Below are 19,648 nucleotides of genomic sequence, written 5' to 3' on the forward strand. Positions count from 1 at the left end.
TGTGTAGTGATGCTGCCAGCAGTATGGGGTCTGCACATCACTTACAGCCACCCTGTACCAGCATGTACTGGCTGACTTGGCATGATAGGAGTGTGATTGCTAACAGCAATCACAGCGAGCACAGTCCCATCATGCCTAGGTACCAGCATTTACTGGTTGCCTGGGTAAGATAGGAGTGTGATTGCTGTTAGCAATCACACTCCTATCATGCCAAGTCATATTGCTAATTTTGTCCAATTGTGTGTTACCTACTTTTATTAAAAATGTTTTTATTATTATTTTTAAAGGTGGGGGTCATTTTCGGTGAACCCTGAATGTTTTGGTCCAGAATTTTCATTTTAGTTCATCCCTAGAATAAATCTAGGGAATCCTGAATTTGTAGTCGCAAAACTTTCAAGGCCCAGAAATCAGTGAGAGGAAGAGTAAAGGTTTTGTGTCATTTTACTTTATTTTAATCTGCATATTTTATTAAAGGCCATATTTTTTGTCACAGTGAAAAATGAGTGCGGCCCGCGCACGTATACAATTCTGATGAAGTGGCCCACTGCAGAAAAAACTTGGACACCACTGGATTATGCCCTTTGTACATGCGCCCCTTTTTCTTAGATTTTTTTACAGATATGATTCAATATGTAAATTGAATTTGTTGAAAAAAAATTGTTGGGTAAAAATCATGTTTTTTGGGGGGGGTGAGGGGGTGGGGGGGCCCTTAACAGATTCTCGCACCCGGGCCCTGAGGCGTCTAGTTACGCCCCTGGTTGCTATTAATACCATCCCTTGCCACAGGCTGGATACATGTGGCTACGCTGTTACATTCTCCCTCTATAAGACCAAACATATGTAGCTGACATCAGCATTTTGCCACATGCTGAGGGCTAGTTATAGGATACTAATGCGTTATTTTAGGACAAAAGTAGTCCTGAACAATTGGCACACATGAGTGGACTAGTGCCCTGTATTTGAGAAATGCTGGCATAGTTCTCTATTAGTACTATGGGACCCATGAGAACGAAATCTTAAATCACTGTATTTTTTTACCACAATTATGATACATTATTAGCAGTTCTAACAAACATACGCAGAACAAAACCTTAGATACCTAGATAAGTTATCTATTACCTTAAATAAATCATACAGCCATCGAAATAATGATGAAGAGATATTTTATTATCCCAACATTCAAAATGAGGTAAAGTCAAATAAGCTTCTACACATGACTGTTTTTCTATGTTGGTATAAACTTATAAATGTTATCAGCTTCAACTAAAGGCATCACGGAATGAATTTAAAAATGGTTAAATACTGCTATGAAAGTAAATACAAATAAATGGAAACAGAGAAAGCTATTTAGTTTGGTACATTATTAACTGTGATGCGTATCCCATTGACATGTGACAATGGCATCAGCATGACTCATGTTGTCCTTTAAAAGGGGTGAGAAGTCACTGACAACATGGTTTTATTGTTACACAATGCTGATGTAACAATTTCTTTCACTACATACAACCTTATTGATTTTTCAATATTTCTGTATACTTTTTGAAAAAAGCCTATTACGGTAGTTACATGTTTTGATGGTGAGAGTTCCCTCATAAGTACGTGTTAGGAGGTATATGCAACATCTAGAACGTCAAATGCACTTTTACCAACAGCACTTCCAGCACAAGCTCTGTCAATTTAAATAAAAAATTTTAAATATCTGATCACTGCCGTTAGGTAGTGGCCTGCTCCATGGGGCAGGCAGCCAATACGGCTGCTTGATACCTTAGTGACAGGTGATGCAACATTTAAATGCAAAACTGCAAATGCTGCTGGTTGATCTAATGTGAGATTAGCTGGCAAGTAAGCTGGTAGAAAACAACGATCCCTGCTGGCATTCAGGGACTATGGTGGCACAATTGCTCCTCAAATATTAACCCCCCCTTAGTAAAACAATTTCCTTTAATGTTTCATTTTAAAAAATGGTCTGATGAGAGCAATGGGAGTTATAACGCACAAAAGTGAGTGCACCGGGCACCAGAGCAATCTTGGGTGTCATACTTGTGTACATGTGTATTTTCTACCTTATATTTTGTTTATTTAGCATGGTTATCAAATGTAATTTCCTATTATGTACTGTCATCTAAATGGGCTACATGTATTTATAACCACACCTAATGGATACATTTATTAAGGGGACTAGAAGCTTTTTCCATCATTTACTATTTGGTTTGAATTTTGGGGGACACAACAGAGAAAGAAATATGGTTAACCTTTTTTATGGTGGGTTATTACCCTTCCATATTGTTTAATAAATAACTAAACACACAAGTTTAATGAAAGCAATGTTTTTGTTCAGTCACCCCGTCCTTTTCTTGGATTAAGCTCAAAATATTTAAATGTCCACTTTCAAACTTGACACCTGTCAGCCTAGTATTCGGACAAGGACAATAGAAACATAGAATTTGATGGCAGGTAAGAACCATTCAGCCCATCTAGTCTGCCCATATTTCCTGATGTAGCAACTCAGACCTTAATCAGGCCTTGGTCTTGTGTTGGATTCAGGATAGGTTTATGGTTATCTCATGCTCTCACTGCATTAGCCTCTACTATGTCTTTTGAGAGGTTGTTCCATTTATCTACCACCCTCTTATAAAAAACTTTGTTTACCCCTGTTACGTCCTTAGACCAAGGATGACCTAGGTGACCAAGGATGTAATAGTATGTCCCAAGGTTTTTGCGCCAGTGAGGAAACCTCCCCGCCAGTGCAAAAACCATATAACGTACTATTATCTCCTTGTCAGCAGGACCGTGTACACAGGTAGGGCAGGAGCCCAGGTGCAGGGGGATACAGGCGTTAATTAATGTACCATAGGCAGTATATGATAATATAATCTGTAATTTGCAGATGATGGTAAAACAACATATACAGATGGAAGCCTGCTGGCGGGGCGCACAGATAGTAGCCCTCTGGATGGGGCGCGCAAAGATAGTAGCCCTCTGGATGGAGCGCGCACAGATAGTAGCCCTCTGGATGGGGCGCGCACAGATAGTAGCCCTCTGGATGGGGCGCGCACAGATAGTAGCTCTCTGGATGGGGCGCGCACAGATAGTAGCCCTCTGGATGGGGCGCGCACAGGTAGTAGCCCTCTGAATGGGGCGCGCAAAGATAGTAGCCCTCTGGATGGAGCGCGCACAGATAGTAGCCCTCTGGATGGGGCGCGCACAGATAGTAGCCCTCTGGATGGGGCGCGCACAGATAGTAGCTCTCTGGATGGGGCGCGCACAGATAGTAGCCCTCTGGATGGGGCGCGCACAGGTAGTAGCCCTCTGAATGGGGCGCGCACAGGTAGTAGCCCTCTGGATGGGGCGCGCACAGATAGTAGCCATCTGGATGGGGCGCGCACAGATAGTAGCCATCTGGATGGGGCGCGCACAGATAGTAGCCCTCTGGATGGGGCGCGCACAGATAGTAGCCCTCTGGATGGGGCGCGCACAGATAGTAGCCCTCTGGATGGGGGAACGGGAAGGGGAACGGGAAGGGGAACGGGAAGGGGAACAGGAACAGGAACAGGAACAGGAACAGGAAGTCCAGAAACGTTAATGTCAAGGCCTAGACTGAAGGGCTGGGCAGGTTTAGAAAGGCTGTGCAATCCAGGAAATAAGGTGCAGCTGGACATGTCAATCAGGTCTGAGTGCTGCAGACTGACAAGGGCGGCCACTAGTGGTTGCCAAAGAAAACAAGCAGCACAGAGTGTAAAGAATTGCAGACAGCGAAGGGTGAAACGTTACACTAGAATTGTTAACCTGATTACTCATCCAATCTCATGACACTCCACACGAGTCACAATTACATCAGAATACTGCAGAATGCCCAAACAGAAACAACATTAAATGTAAGAAAGTTCACAGGAGGCATAAAAAGAGGTGGGTTAACCCCTCTGTCATGAAGGGGTTACATTACATCTAATTTTTAATTAAAAAAAAAATCTCTGCTGCTGTTGACTACTCTTCCAATGATACTCAGTCAGCATTAAGGTGGATACCTGACTGGCTGAGAATCATGGGAATTGTAATTCACAGCTAGCATCTGCAGCTTTACTGTTGACTGCACTTCCCATGATGCTCAGCCAGCATGTCTGGCTGAGCCTCATGTGAACTGTAGTTAACAGCAGATGATGTGACAGGTGTTAGTTGTGAATTACAACTCCCACGATGCCTAGTTATGGTGGACACTTGGCTGGCTGAGCACTTACCATGATGCTCAGCCAGTGGATGTTGGGAGGTATGTAAACATCTGCCCTCCAGTTTTAGATAATTGTTCTAACATTTCTCATTTATTTCTTTGAGATAAACGTCCTTCCTGTAGTTTATTAAATTCATGCATGTATTTAACCCCTTCTTTACTGAGGGTGTTTTGTGCCCAAACCATGATTCTCCTTTTTCATGCACCCACACAAATGATATATTGTTTTTTCAAGGACTGGCATGGATGTGTATGTGTGTGTGAGAGTGGATGTGTAAATGTGTCAGCATGGATATGTAGGAAACACACATGGGAGAGAGGGGTGCCGAGTACTATATGAGTAAAGGGTGCCCATTATTATATGAGGGAGAGGTGCTCAGCAGTATTTGAGGGACGGGTACCCAGTATAATATAAGCGAGGAATGTCTAGTATTATATGAGAGAGGGGTGCCCGGTATTATGTGAGGGAGGGGTGACACACACACACACACACACACACACACACACACACACACGAAATCGATGTATAATTATATTACTTCAATAACTGCTCCTCAGTAAGTTAACCTTTTAGAGTGAATTACTCGGCTCCTGGAAATAGGGTTACCATGACTATGACTCACTCGCTCACATGATGATGTTCAGCCAGAACCGGTTTGTTTTTAATGAATTATTGTGAATATTTAACCTCTGACGGAACTCCTATGGACAGACGCGCCTTCTGCTTAGTCAATGAGGTAAGCAGCGCATCAGCCCGGCCACTAACTATAATCCTCAGCACCCTTTACACCCGGGTCAGGGCTCCTTTAAGTCAGCCTCGGCCCGGAGCACGCTGGGAGTGGGGGCTGTAGCCAATAGAAGCTCGCGGAAGAGATCAGCAGATACAGGTGTCCGTGTAACGCTGTTGACAGCTCTTGGTGGCCGGACCCGTCGGTGCCGTGTATATACAGCTCAGCGAGTGAGTATGGCGGGGATGTCGCTCTTATTTACCGCGTGTTTGTGCTCCGCGGAGTGGGGCTGCGGAGGGGTTTATTACTAGCTTTCTGTAATAGGCCGTACTGTGGCGGTGACCCGGGTTTGGGGTACTTTGCATACTTAGAATGTACTTTCTGGATCCGGTGCTCGGAAATGTAACCGAATCCCTTCCCTCTAGCAGCATATGTCAGCCTCGCTAATACAGAGACATATGTCTATCAGAACGCTGTACAGTATACCGATACACATGTTGAGGCTTGCAGAAGTTTCGTGTGTGATAATTAACATAATAAATGCAGCAAGTTAACAGCACAGTGGATGCACATATTTTACTGAGAGGGTGGTGGATAGGTGGAACAGCCTGTCTGCAGAAGTGGTCCCTCAATCTCTTCCTAGCACATGCTGAGGAGAGACCAGGAGAAGTTGGTTAATCAGATGAGATCCTACCCTCCTGATAGACAGGGAATGCAGGGATCAAGGTGTGAAAAGGGAAGTTGGTTGATGGTTTAAACACCCCTGCCTTCCCCGGCTCTCTAGTTATGGATTGTGGAAAATATACACTGTTTGAAAATGGACCTGTCAAAAATCAACCAAAGGGCCATTCTATTGGTTACCATGGTGATAAAACCAGTTCGCATGAGAATATATATATATATATATATATATATATATATATATATATATATAATATAATTTTTTTTTTTACTTATAGCTATTTTCCTAATAAATTCCATTTTTTTTTCTTTGGACATGATTTACAGTTACAGTAAAAATGAAAGAGGGGAATCATAGCTAAACAAAAATCATAAAAACATGAAAAAAAACCTAAGTTTCGGAGTACGAAGTACCCTCAGCAAAGAAATATTTTTAATATGTCAAAAATAAAGTAATTAATTTAAAGACGCTCCTTTTAACGAATCTGCATAGCTGCCAAATAATTAATAGAAACCTGCAGCCACGCAGCGGAGTCATAAACGAGGAGGTTGTGAAAATAGGCAAAGCCCTGTCTCCTCTTCATTCACGTCGGCTGATGATGTACATTTAGTGTTCGGCATTGCCGCTGTGAGTGCTGTTTAGGTAATCGTGTCCCTTTAATCCTGACTTGCCTTGGCTGTCTCGGCACATACGTAGCGGATTGGATGCTGTCGATGTTAACGTGAATCAGGCTTAGTAACACGCAGACCTCTGGACATACAAACACGCATGTCTAGTTATGAGATAATCTTGGATTACTTACTGACCCGCTCGTATTCATTAACCATTTTACGCCACCGGCGTGATCTATCCGGACTTCTGAGTGTATTAAAGGGCGTGCGGGAAACACCGCCTTTAAGAGAACATGTCTGATTTCCTTTAGTATTCTATGCAAGAACAAGGTGAGATAAACACGTTATATGCCGTAAATTACAAAGCCCATCTTGCCAGGGAGCTGCCAATGAATGAAGTTCCTACAACCCCAAAAACATTAATATGCAGATTAAAATCTAAATTTATCCTAAAAAGAGTCGAATTAGTCTTTTAAACTAATGGTTGAACCCCGATTTAATTACTTTTGATAGCATAGCTGCGTATGATGTACTTGTACCTGTGTTTTTCTTGTTTTAAGGTTTAAATATGAGGGGTTAACGCAGAGGGTAGGTTCACGCGGCTCCAGTGAGCACAGTGATTATTGCATGACGTGTACCCTATTATATTATGTGCTCGGAACACTCCAACTGAAAGATCTGTGTTTGCATAGACGATATTAATACAGATTTAGTAGTATTTGCCCAATTAAAGATTGATACGTCTCATCTGAGCATGAAACCACCGCGGTAGAGGATTTTATTATGGTTTAGCAGGAAATGGTGCAATCTGTCCACATGCTATAATAAAGCACCGCAGGTCGCACATGATCAGATAACAATGTGGACTTGTGCGAGCGTTCAGCATGTCACATGCTTGAAATGGAAAGCAGCCAGATTATCCCACTGTGACCGAGAGTTTGCATCACCACGACACAAAATCCACGTCTTCTAGCCTTTTGATATTATCGTAGTTTATTTAATGGAATCTAGAATCTGATTTCGGAATAATATGAAGATACTGGTTTTTATCAGCATTGGAGAAACGCCCAGTCAGTATACTTTACTCTATAAACCAACAACCTCACACGCGGTTCTTCTGGGCAAAGGCTCATGCTATAAAGAAGGGCTCCTTCCACCGTATGTATCAGTTTGTAGTAGTATTGTATGAAGCACTGCGTAGATTGTTGGCGCTATATAAATAAAAGATAATAATGATGAGCTATAGAGGATCGTTACTCAAGGAACTGGGCCATCAGATGTCTGTTTTTGGAAGCTCGAGTCCTCTAGACAAGCTACGTAAAACCTCAAGTTTCCAGAACAATACGTAGGCTCCTACCTCCGGTGGTTAATCTACCGTAATTGGATCCACCGATGTTATTTTAGTAAACGTTAATGTCCATGTTGGATAGGATTATTTGTATAGATGTAAATATTGGCTCAGGTAGTAACTATAGTTTTGATATTTTTCTCTGCTTAATTAAAAGGACAGCAACCTCCAATATTTATATAATTATATGTGAATAGTATAAGATTAAAAATAGATTTTCCATAATGTTGTTCCGTTTTCTTTTTTTTTTTTTATTGTGTAATAACGTAACTTTTTAAGCAGTTAGAGATTTGTATCTAGCCTATTTTATTATTGTTATTTTAACCCAATCTACTATGCAAACTCCCTAGCGCCTTATCATTCTGTCTGTGATGAACAGTTGAATGACTCAGTCTTAATCAAACAGCCAGACACGCTGACTAATGAAAGTCTATGGAGCAACGGACTTCATTAGCACTGCCATAAAGAATCAGCTCTGGGAAATATCAGATAATTAACGATGACGGCCGCCAGGTCTGCAGATACGTTTATTGGAACAGAAGGTTTTAGTCGGTGACAAACGACATTACTGTATAATAAATGTATGTACACGATGCAGCGTCTTCGGGTAAAGAATAGCGAAGTAATGAGATTGACCAAATCTGCCGGTATTGCTTTTGGGTTTTGACTTGCTGTGCCTGATAATTTAGCCTTTTAGTCTGCATTATTTATGAACCCCCATTTATTAATGAATATTTCTGTTTTCATTTCAGTAATGGAAAAACAAGTACCTCTAAATCAGGAGGACAACACTTTGATTCGGAGCATAGAGGAAGAATACAGAAAAGCGTTTCTCTTTATCAATAAAGGCTTGAACACTGATGAGTCGGGTTACAAGGAACAAGCCCGTAACTATTATAGGCAAGGGCAGGAGCATTTGATAAGGGGGCTGAGTGTCCCTTTACGTGGACCTCATTGCGTCGGTCCGGCATGGGACTCTGCGAGACAAATGCAAGTTAAGATGCAGGAGACCCTGCAAAACGTTAACACTCGTTTGAATATCTTACAGCAGAGTATGGCAGCGGCTTCAGTAAATCCAGCTGCTCCAGTTGTTCCAGTTCCTGCAGGTGCACCTGCCCAAGTTCCCAACATGTATCCAGAACTACCCCCCAAGGAAAAAGAGAAACCATCCAGACCACCGCCTCCAAATCTTCCCTCGTTCCCAGCGGAGTCCTGTCCTGTTAATAACGGTGCTTCCGTTATGCCAGGCAATGAACCTATTCCTCCAATGAACCCCTTTATTGCAGGAGCGACGGCAGCTCCCCCAACTTATACTCCTCAGGCCACAGATGGCCATTACACGGTTTCTTACGGGACTGAATCCGGAGAACTTCCTACAGTAGGAGATGACTTCTACTCCATTCAAGTTCAGCCACCACCAGTACATAGTCTGGGGGTAGATGCAGACGAGATGATACTTATCCCTCAAGGTGTACAGATATTTTTTGTGACCCCTGATGGCCAAGTCAGCGCTCCGTCCTATCCCGGATATCTCCGTATTATAAAGTTCATGGACACCAGCAGCGAGGCAGCACAGGGACGCCCACCAGCTTTCCTTCAGGTAACACATTTTTTTGTATAGGCTATTCATTTTGTATGTTTTATCTGTAATTTAGTAGAAAGATCGCTACATGATTGATAAAAATCCTGTTCTGGATTTGCTACATGTCTGTTAGAGGAGCATAATACAATGTTTACAGACAGTATAATAAAGTACTGCATGTGAACGTCTTATGATCTATTATGTAGTACAGCAGGAAGAATAAATATTGTATGCAAATGGACAGCCACTGAATATTACAGTAATGTGTATGTGTTTTATATGGGTCTATACTAGCAGGCAGTCCTTTAAAAGTGTGTTTCAAGGCGTTTAGACAGAGTTCTGTCTTGGATTGCGTATTGGATGACACTCTTATCAGGCTTCCGTTGCAACTGGAGATTGTGTCGCAAACCTACTAAAGTCTGTGAAATGTGAGCTAATACCGTGTTCTCCAGTTCAGGTGGTATTGAGCTATGGTTTCAACCATAGGCCCGTTATGCAGCAATATTGCAACAGAGGAGTACAAATTTTCTACAACATTGACAGTAAACAGAATTAACAAATGCTTAATAGGATAGATTGTATATTTCTCTGAACAGCTGTGTTTTATAGTGAGCATCAAAGTTAGAATAAGTAGGGGACAGTCTAACCGAATGAGATTTCCATTGAAAAGTACAGTATGGGGCATAGGAAGTGCCAGAGAATGAGATAGTATAGATATGGTCAGAGAAGAAGGATTTGAGCCAGGAGAGACATACCGCGAGTATAAAGGGTTTGCAGGAGAAGTGGTGGTCGACCGTGTTCAAGAGCATTTGCAAGGTGAAGTGGATTATTGTTTTAACTGTGAGGGGATCATTAGTAATTTCGGTGAGGGCTGTCTCTGTAGCGTTGCAGGGACCTTATCTGATCGCTTCCTGGAGCGACAACGCAAGCCATATTAAATATGGTGGCGGCCAACTGCTTTAAAAGAGTTAAGAGGCGACCATTGGTAGCATGTAAACATAATAATTTAAAACAAATGTCTAAAAATATGAAAAAAAAAACCTTTCTTTCATTGTATGAGCAAGTCCTAAAATTGGCTCTGCAATTCCCAAAAATCCTTGCTTGTAAAGAGTTTAAAATACTTGCATTTGAAACAGCCATGGGTATGTAGTTTAACCCCTTAAGGGCCAGGCTTTTTTGTACAATTCCTAAAGTACAGTGTGTGCGTGGGGGGGGCACAAATTACTGCCGCAAACTTTGGCAAAGATAGGTGGTAGAATTAGTGCATGGGAGTGTTTTAAAATACCAGCGTTTAAAAAATAACCCCCCCCCCAAAAAAAAAAAAAACCCTGGGGTGTCTAGCATGGGAACAGGATGACCAAATGTCAAAATTCCAAATTGGAAAAAATGCACACCTCCCAAATGTCTCTTTAGTCCCCAAACAACTTGACAAACCTATGAACACTGGTATTGCTGTTCTACTGTCTGAAATACCCTGGGGTGTCTATTTTCAAAATATGTTTTTGATGGGGGCAAACTAAATTGGCCAGCTTTAAAGATGCCCTAAATAGGACATGGGGGCCAGATTACAAGATTTGGGGAAAATGGTTTTGAAATGGCAAAACGCTTCTTGTACTTTTTGCCCTATAACTTGTAAAAAAAAAAAAAAAAAAAAAAAAAAAAAAAAAATTCAATATTTAGAATCTTTTAGCAGGCTACATAGTTGGCTTTTGCAGATGAATAAAAGACTTTTCAGATAAGTCAGCCGCCTATTATTATTTAATGAACGAGAAGACAATTACAGCTAAACACAAGCACCGCAGAAATGTGAAAACAGCCTCGATCACAGAGGGTACGAAAAGAAAAAAGCAGCTCGGTCCTTAAGGGGTTAAACAATGTATCTTTATTTCATTGTTTTGGAAAGTTATTTATTTAAGGTTTACTCTGCCCGTCTTTCTCTTCTCGAAATATCATCTCACTGCATTAAGCATATATTATGGGGTAAAACCCACCCTTCTTGCAGGTGACACTCGCTGTGATCGGGCCAGCACAATAACTATTTATTATGAATGGTATAATTCCACTAAGCTTAATCAGAGCAAAGTCCTTGTGATATGACATAGATCACTTACATTTATTGCTTGAAAACCTTCAAAGGTTCTGCTGCACTGTGTTCAGCCAAGAGTTCCTGCCACTGACTTATACCGTTATACTCCCTCGCACCACTCCGTTACTCTCCCTTTCACTTAATATATCAGGAGTGGATTTGCATATGAGATATCTGGTGTTATCCAGAGCACATCTTTTTAATTTTTTTGGTATGTTTTTGGAGAAATCAAATGGAACCAAAGCACATCGCATTTTATTAAACGACCTTTTATTGAACACTATTTTCATTAAAAGGTATAACGTGGTTTATGTATATATTTATGGCCTCCTCTCCTTTATATCTGTGCAGATTATGTTCTATAATACCCATTGCACATTGGTGCAAAATATGATGGTGATATATAAATCAATAAATACTAAGTACACCGCTTGCATAGAAAATAGCTGGGGTTGGGCAAAGGGGCAAATGCACTTGGAACGGCTCATAACTGAAATTTAAAAGGAACTCTCAGCCAGCATATGCATTAAAGTACATTGGATAGCTGGAGTGCACCTTAAAGAATCTTAGAGAGAAAGCTAATTTGGTATAGATGATACTTTTATTGGCTAACTGTCGTATAATCGATTGCCAGCTTTTGAGACTATCCAGGTGTCTTCTTCAGGCATATTATACCTATTCCTAAAGTAGAGACCTAGTCTCCAAAGCTTGCAATCCATTGGATGTTATCATCAAGGTATCATCTTTACCAAATTAGCTTTCTCTCTTTCTGTGGTTAACATGGTACAACTCTCTACCGTGTATATCCTTGGAAGAGATGTATAAATAAGGACAAAAGCTAGATTGCTTTTTGACTTCTTACATACTGTGAGCTTCTTACATAGATTGAGCACAACATAGTGAAGTTACATGAGCCACAGAATGCCCACATGTAGCCTTTTTCCGATTCATTTATAGGATAGGACAATTTTACCCCATGAGAATCTGAGAACGCTAGTAAATCACAGCTTGTACACATATTATGGGGTTCACTGCCTTGGATGTGACCCAGATCATCAGCCGCAGCTTCCTACCAAGACCCACCATGAGTCTGGTCTCTTACCAACCCCCTGTGCTGTTCTGTTTGCGTCACTTATTTGCACTTTATTCCGTCTAAGCCATTGGCTGATGTGCCTGCAAAAACAGACTTGATAGAACGGCTGTTTAGCTTTGCTTACCCCTAGCTTGTTTTTCATTTGCAATGGAAGTTGGTCTGATTCTGATCCGCTGAGGCAAAAACATGCTGTAGTAACTGACGCCTCATATTCAAATTAGACATTCAATAATATTTGGTGGCTGCATAGAGTGTCACAAAGGTTGCATAATCCATAAATTCTTAAAACTTAATATTTTTATTTATATTTCTAAAACATGGACTGAATGCCACCTGTAAAGAATGCTTCTAGTGCGTAAATGATTCAGTCCAGGTCTAACCTTAGCTCCTGATTTCCATGCATTAGCAGAAATACAATGACAAGATGTAGGGATATCTTGTGTTTCTGATGATGTGTAACTATGTTCTTCTTCCCAGGTGTGTGATTGGCTGTATCCACTCATGTGGACACAGTCGCCTGTCTTCAGGTCAAACAATGGAGTGTACATGTTTCCAGACTTGATGTCCCAGGTTCCAGGGTCTTATGTGGGGGTTGTTCTGTCTCATGAGCTGCCAGCAGCAGACCAGGAACTTTTTGAGGACCTTCTGAAGCAGATGTCTGATCTGAGGATCGAGGTAATTGAAATCACTAATGATGCTACTCGACAAAAGCAAATTACATTCATTGGTTGTGTTGCAAACGTACTCTTTTTATATATTGCCATAGTTTTGGTTCTGTACATCTCCGGCTTGTCCGTATAATCCAGAGTGCAGCCTACCCATCAGAGAATATTATGTTAAAAGGCTTAAGCAGGCCTGGTGGGCCAGTGTCCAATGGCTTCTCCCACGTATCTTTTAACGTATGGCTCCATGCTGGAAAAGTATAAGACCCTTGTTTGTGGCCTCCTACCATGTGTCATTTAGTTAGCTGCTGGCCTTAAAGGTATAGTTTAATTTCTTTGGCACTCCCATTAAAGAAGAATGTATAGTAAAGTACTGAGTATTTCAGTACGTATTCATAAATGGGGGGGGGAAGAAAACGCCTTATGTAGAAGTTGCAGCCCTGTTGCTGCAGCTGCTAGTCTCTTAGGCTAGACATTATATTGGAAATCAATGGGAAAGTTTGTCTCATGCGCACGGGGCTCTGAATAAATCACTGACAGCGATGACGAGGTGAGTTTATCACGTGCAGGGAGATGTTTGGACTGAGCACACATGTCCTGCAAGCAAAATAGCCAGGGCACAGGGGAAGGGGCAAATGCATATCAGAGGGGGGGTTCTGCTGAATCCTCTCCTGCATCTGCAAAAGCAACACCACAAACGTTTCAAGGGACTATACAGCTATAATATGCATTAAAATGAATACAATGGGTTGAGTGTCCCTTGAAAGTGATATTTGTAATCGCCAGTCTGGCCAGTTAACAAATAACCTCTCAGAGCTAGAGAAAGGCCAGTCTGGCACAGCCATGAGGCGCTTGTCACTTATTCTTGTTTGTTGGGCAATGTCTTGTGATCGCTTGGAAAGGTGGAGGGACATAAACACTGAGAACAGTGTCTCTTCCAGCAGAAATATATCAACGGCCAGTCGTACCCAATTAGTTTTCGAGTATCAATGAGTCCTGTTATGCAACGCTATATTTGTATCTAAACAGACGATTTTCTTGAATGCATAATCCATATTTAATCATAGACATACTGACACTTATTTATAACCATGTACAACTTTGAACATCTTTGGTATTTAATGTTATCCTTAGACCAGAAGCTTATCATTGCTGCTTAAAATGTGATTTTTTTGGTGCAAGCAAAATATATAATGTCATATAATTAAAAACTTGTTTTTGTGGGGGGTTTTTCCCACTCTTAAGCCTTCTGAAGCATCAAGTCAAGTCATTGACATCAGTCAGACAATACATGTTGTTCCTGAGCCGAAGGAGACATTACCAGAATGGAGCGAGAAAGTTGCACAAGGAATTCTGTCTGGTGAGGAATGAAGAGAAGCCAACTGATTTCTTTTGGGATATATTTTTATTCTTCTTGTTTTTTTATGCATGGCCCTCCTTATCTCTTGCTTCTGTAAGTCAACTTATGTTATGCACTGCTTGTTATGTCCTGTTTACCTATTGTACAGCGCTGCTGAATATGATGGTGCTATAGAAAACAATAATTAAAATGTATAGTGCTAGCTACAGTAATCCTGTAGGACATGACTAGAACTAAAATAATGTAAATTATGCTACTAAGCTCCATCTACTATCCAAATGGTTATTTGCACATTATTTAATGCATACTTATGTCCCCTCAACACATTTGAGTTTGTTTTTAATATATAGATGGCTTTTTACTTTAGGTGCTTCCTGGCTGAGCTGGGGTTTTGTGAAAGGAGCCGAGTTCACTGAAAAAGCCATTCAAAAAGGTGCAACAAAACTGCGAGAACACATCCAGCCTGATGAGCGGCCTGCGGAGGTTAATCCCACGGTGGCCAAAGGACTTCATGTAGCCAAGCAAGCCACGGGTGGGGCAGTGAAAGTCAGCCAGTACCTTGGTAAGCTGATGTAGTAACCTCAGTACTGGTTTTTGGTCAGGTTTTAAAGGTACACCCCAGCCCTTGTGTGATAATTATGATTGTTGGGTGTTATCTGACAGTTGTGTTACATGTAATTGCATAAAGGGATGCCTTAGAATCTCTCTATATGTTTAGCATGCTTACCCACCCTCAAGCTCCAGTCCCTTTGGCCAAATGCATCTCTTTCTCAAACTCAAGGTACTCGCCAGCTCCGGCGATCACCCGCACAGGAATAAACACGCGTTCGGAAACCTGTTGGTTGCTTTGAGCGCCCAAAACTGGGAATCGCAGAGAGTGGACATGGGATATTTTCACAACAAAAAGGAAGAAAATATTTCAGAAATCTATTAAGTCGGAAGATGAAGCCCCGTTTAAAAGGACATGCATGAGAGGGCAAAAAATGTATATGTATAAAAGTAAAATAAGCTGGATATCAGTGTGCTGTGTTGATGTCGGTTAGAACCAAAGTGCCATAACACATATTTTTCCTGTCTATAAGGTGCTGAACTGCCAAGGTTTCTAATACTTTGCAATACTTTCCTGTATTTAGTTGATGGCCTGTGCTCCATTGCCAGCAGCGTTGGGAAGGAGCTAGCGCCACACGTGAAGAAACATGGGGGCAAGCTTATCCCTGAATCCCTGAAGAAAGACAAGGGTGGCAAGTCCCAACTGGAAGGTGCTATGGTGGTGGCCGCCAGTGGAGTCCAAGGTAGTCCATAACCTGAGTAAAATCCTATCCGCTTGTCTCCATACAATACCACTAAATGAAATGATTCATCTTTCAGGATTTGCGACTGTATGGCAGGGGCTGGAATATGCTGCTAAGAACGTTGCAAAAAGTGTTGCATCAGAGACCGTTCACACTGTCAAGTACAAGTAGGTTATATGGTTTTCTTCAATATAAATTTAAATTGTCTACCATATACTAATTGCAAAATCTAGATTTTTAGAGGGGGGCGAAGCAGAGTAGCATACTATTATCAGAAGGTATATGGTATATGTATGCTTTTGGGGGGGGGGGGTGCTGTTCCACTTACACAAAACATTAAACTCTCTAACATGCTCCTATCAGCGCAGCCTACAGTGTATACCTTTTGTTTCAGTTAAGGATTAATTGAAGAAATATAAATAAATCAAGACTTTACATGGCTTAAAATTACATTTGAGCGTACTAGAAATTACAAGGAAATGCCTGTTACTTTTAGTAGTGCAATTATTAGGTTTAGTAGAGTTGGTGAAACATCTGCTTTTAAACATATGTCCGGTAACTTTTTTTATTAGCTGTCTATTTAAACAGCTAACATTATTTTGTACTTTGCTCACTAACAGAATGATTCTTTTACCCATCAGTGGCCTATTTTATTGCTTATGGGTAGCCCAGCACACCACCATGATGCAGATCCAGCCATCAATGCTCCACTGTGCTTATCTATAGCACCCCACCGGGAATCACACATGCAACTGATAATGTAAACTACATAAAGTAAAACATTAAAACGGAGCATAGCTAGGGTTCTCAAGAACCCATAAAACTGAATACGTCATTACCCATCCAGTGTGGGCCATGTAATAAAATTTAAATAGTGAGCTGGGAAGACAATCCACTCACTGTTCCAAAAAACGTCAGCAAATAATTTCCAGACCACAGAAAGCCAGGGAACTTCTTATAAAAGAAAAGTTGATGTGACCCTCAGACCTTTTTAGTATAGAAAGCGCAGAAGGTGCAAAACACCTTTTTAGGGGACCACCCTTCATAAAGTAAGAAGCAGAATTGTATGAGTCGAGATTTAAACTTGAAGTGAAAAAACTTATGTGACTTTATACCTTGCTCTGTAAACACGCGGACCACAAACACTGGACAAACTGGGTTAACTGGAACATTTAAGGAACGTGCATCAGAGAGGGTCTGCCATCCAATACGTTATACTGAAATATCTTTAAAAACGAAATTAAACTCCTGGAATATGATGGAAAATAAGTTTGTTGATATACTGCCAACAATGTTTAACAAAATTATTTCTTCTACCTAGATATAGGGGACTCAACATGGATGGTTCCTGCAGTAACACAGTTTAAGCGATAACCAGTAATAATCATTTATTTGGTATAAATCAATTGATAATTCACTCCACCCTTTGAGTATTGTGAAACCCCTAAAAATATACAGAGAAAAATCATAAACATTTTAATGGGGCTTATATACAAGTTCCAGGGCACATCTGTGTGATATATGAAGGCTCATGTGGTTGTGAAATACCTCAAGGGGTATGTTGTGTTCCTGGACAGTCAGGGGTGGAAGGGAGAAACTTGACACTTTTGAGCCATGTCCTGGGTGGTCACTAGAGGGTTTAGTAGATGGAGGTGAATTCTGGAACAATCATGTTGTCTGTTAGTGAGGAGGCCCCATCCACAATGTATCCACTTTGGGAAGCAGGCACCATTAATATGGCAACGCTTGTGCTATAGAAGTACAGCCTTATATTTCATGCATTGTATGGGTGACATCTTTATGTACACTGGGGTGTCATATGAACATACTCATCATGGAGTGAATACCCTTTTGAACAATAATTTCATTTTCAATCCATATAATGAATGAATATTTTTAAAACGTGATTTTGGCTATACATAAAAAAAAATGATTGTATGATTTTTATTAATTACACTATCGGTAAATTCCAAAATCGGCATTTATTTGGTAAGATACAAAAACATCCTTGTAACTGATTTAAATCCATCTTGCTAACCAATTACTCTGCCAGCTTGTGCGGTTTGTAGCCGTAGCTTCGTTTTCTTAATTACTGGTAACTGTCTTTCCTAACCAGACTGATAAATGAAACCTAATCACAAAGGTGACAGGTCTTTTTAATGCATTCTATGTACTATTATCCTATTGATGAGCTCTAATGACGTCTAAACCAAAAATTAAGATTGCAAATTACATGTAAAAAAAAAAAAAAAAAAAAAAAGGAATTGAAAGATAACCCTGAAATGTGTTTCACTTCTAATGTAGGTATGGTAAAGACGCTGGCCATGCCACAGACAATGCCATGAATTCTGCTATTAATGTTGGAGTAACCGCATTTAACATTGATCACCTTGGCATCAAAGCTATAGTGAAAAAATCTGCCAAAGAAACTGGCCACGCCATCCTCGAGGAGTACAAGATAACAGAGAAGCAAGAAAAAAAAGACGGACTTCACTGAACCATTACTAATTTCATGCTGCCTTAAATGCGTGGACCTTCTCCTACTTGGCTTGAAAAATTAATGCTGGGTTTCTTACCCATGACAAAGCATTTGTGAAAGGACCTTTACTGTTCTAGTAGGTGCTGCAGTGCTTCATATTAATCCTTCTGGCTGCAACCAAACAGACGTGGTGTAGAACCTGTCAGAGCGCTGATGTATAATGTGAGGCTATCAGGCTGGATGCAGGTATTAATGCGCTTTCCCAATCCTGTTTGAAGTGGCCATCATGTGTGTTTAGTTTGCCTTTAACAAAGGAAGGTCTGGTCCACACCAACCTCCACACTAAAAACATGGAAATCCATAGTGGATAGAGTCCATCCTCGGGACTTTAGCAGCGCAGATCTTGATCCCCTTTTCACATGAGAAAAGGTAAATGAATGGCATGGCTCTGTGGTTTTGATAAATATCTATATTCGTGTGAGTATACCGACACATATTAAAATATTAATTGTGTAGCTAAGGGGAATGCCGCCATACTGCCTAAAAACCCAATGACGTGTTCTGCATTCTGTCTAACTTTGGGTTTTGTTGCTATCTGATAAAATATTATCAAATTAAATGTAATCCAGATATTGAGACCTTCTTACCATTTCCAATGTTTATTCATCTGTATTGAAAAGGCTTAGTTTCTACAATACAGGGAAGCGGTTCAGATGCTAAATGTACACCATGAGCGCTTATGGAAGAAACTCCACGACTGACTGACTGACTCAGGAAGTGCCGGCATATAGTTTATGGGATATCACTTCCATAAAGTTACTTTTTTTCTGAAATGACACATTATAAACATTTTATCATAATGTACGTTTTCATATGTAGCATAGTTTAAAACTTCACATTATCAGACCCATCAGAAAAGTAATTTTGGACAATGGTACATTAAAGTTTAGTATCTGGGAGCATGGCTGAGACTGAACAAAGAATTAATATGCCAACTAGTGGTAATAATGATACTACACCCCAAATATCCTGGGGCGATATGAAACATTTTAAATGAGATGCATGAAAAGTTTAATGTGCAAATCAGTAGAACTGACTGTTTTTCATGAACACGTTGCCTTTTCCAATTCCATTTACTCAAATTCTCATTCTTTCTTAGTTTTGTATTATACACAAAATGTTACTATTGTTGTAAATAATAACAAATAACTCAATTTAACCCAAATATATTGGGTATTTTTACTATAGTCTTCAATTGATACGATCTAAACACTATTCTAACCCTTTAACTTGCCCTCTGGTATGCAAAGAGTTAAGTCAAACTAACAGAATGCGGTATAAAGCAAAGTGATTTAAGCGATCATTTTTTTTAAATTTTAATATTTAATGTATTGTAAATTACTTATTTTGACAGGATTATTTTCTTCTTCATTGCTGGACCAGGAATTTGCACTTGGCTGGTGTGTTCTGGTCTGGGAGTACAAACACGCCAAGCAATCC

General features: G+C 40.5%; 1 protein-coding gene across 2 annotated transcripts; it reads left to right on the forward strand.

The window, feature by feature from the left end:
- The first annotated feature begins 5,059 nt into the window (after positions 1-5,059).
- On the forward strand, positions 5,060-18,791 carry SPART (spartin). 2 transcript variants are annotated; one of them, XM_053456355.1, is made up of 9 exons: positions 5,060-5,183; positions 8,347-9,194; positions 12,833-13,030; positions 14,263-14,377; positions 14,745-14,939; positions 15,511-15,669; positions 15,746-15,836; positions 16,991-17,046; positions 17,974-18,138. In XM_053456355.1, exons 2-8 carry the CDS (start codon positions 8,349-8,351, stop codon positions 17,034-17,036), a joined length of 1,650 nt encoding a protein of 549 aa, XP_053312330.1. In that variant the 5' UTR covers positions 5,060-5,183; positions 8,347-8,348; the 3' UTR covers positions 17,037-17,046; positions 17,974-18,138. The 2 variants fall into 2 exon arrangements, with proteins under 2 accessions (XP_053312330.1, XP_053312329.1); XM_053456354.1 differs by lacking the exon at positions 16,991-17,046 and having other exon boundaries at positions 17,974-18,791.
- The last annotated feature ends 857 nt before the right edge of the window (positions 18,792-19,648 follow it).

Source organism: Spea bombifrons, chromosome 2 (assembly GCF_027358695.1).
Source record: "Spea bombifrons isolate aSpeBom1 chromosome 2, aSpeBom1.2.pri, whole genome shotgun sequence".
NCBI lineage: Eukaryota > Metazoa > Chordata > Amphibia > Anura > Pelobatidae > Spea > Spea bombifrons.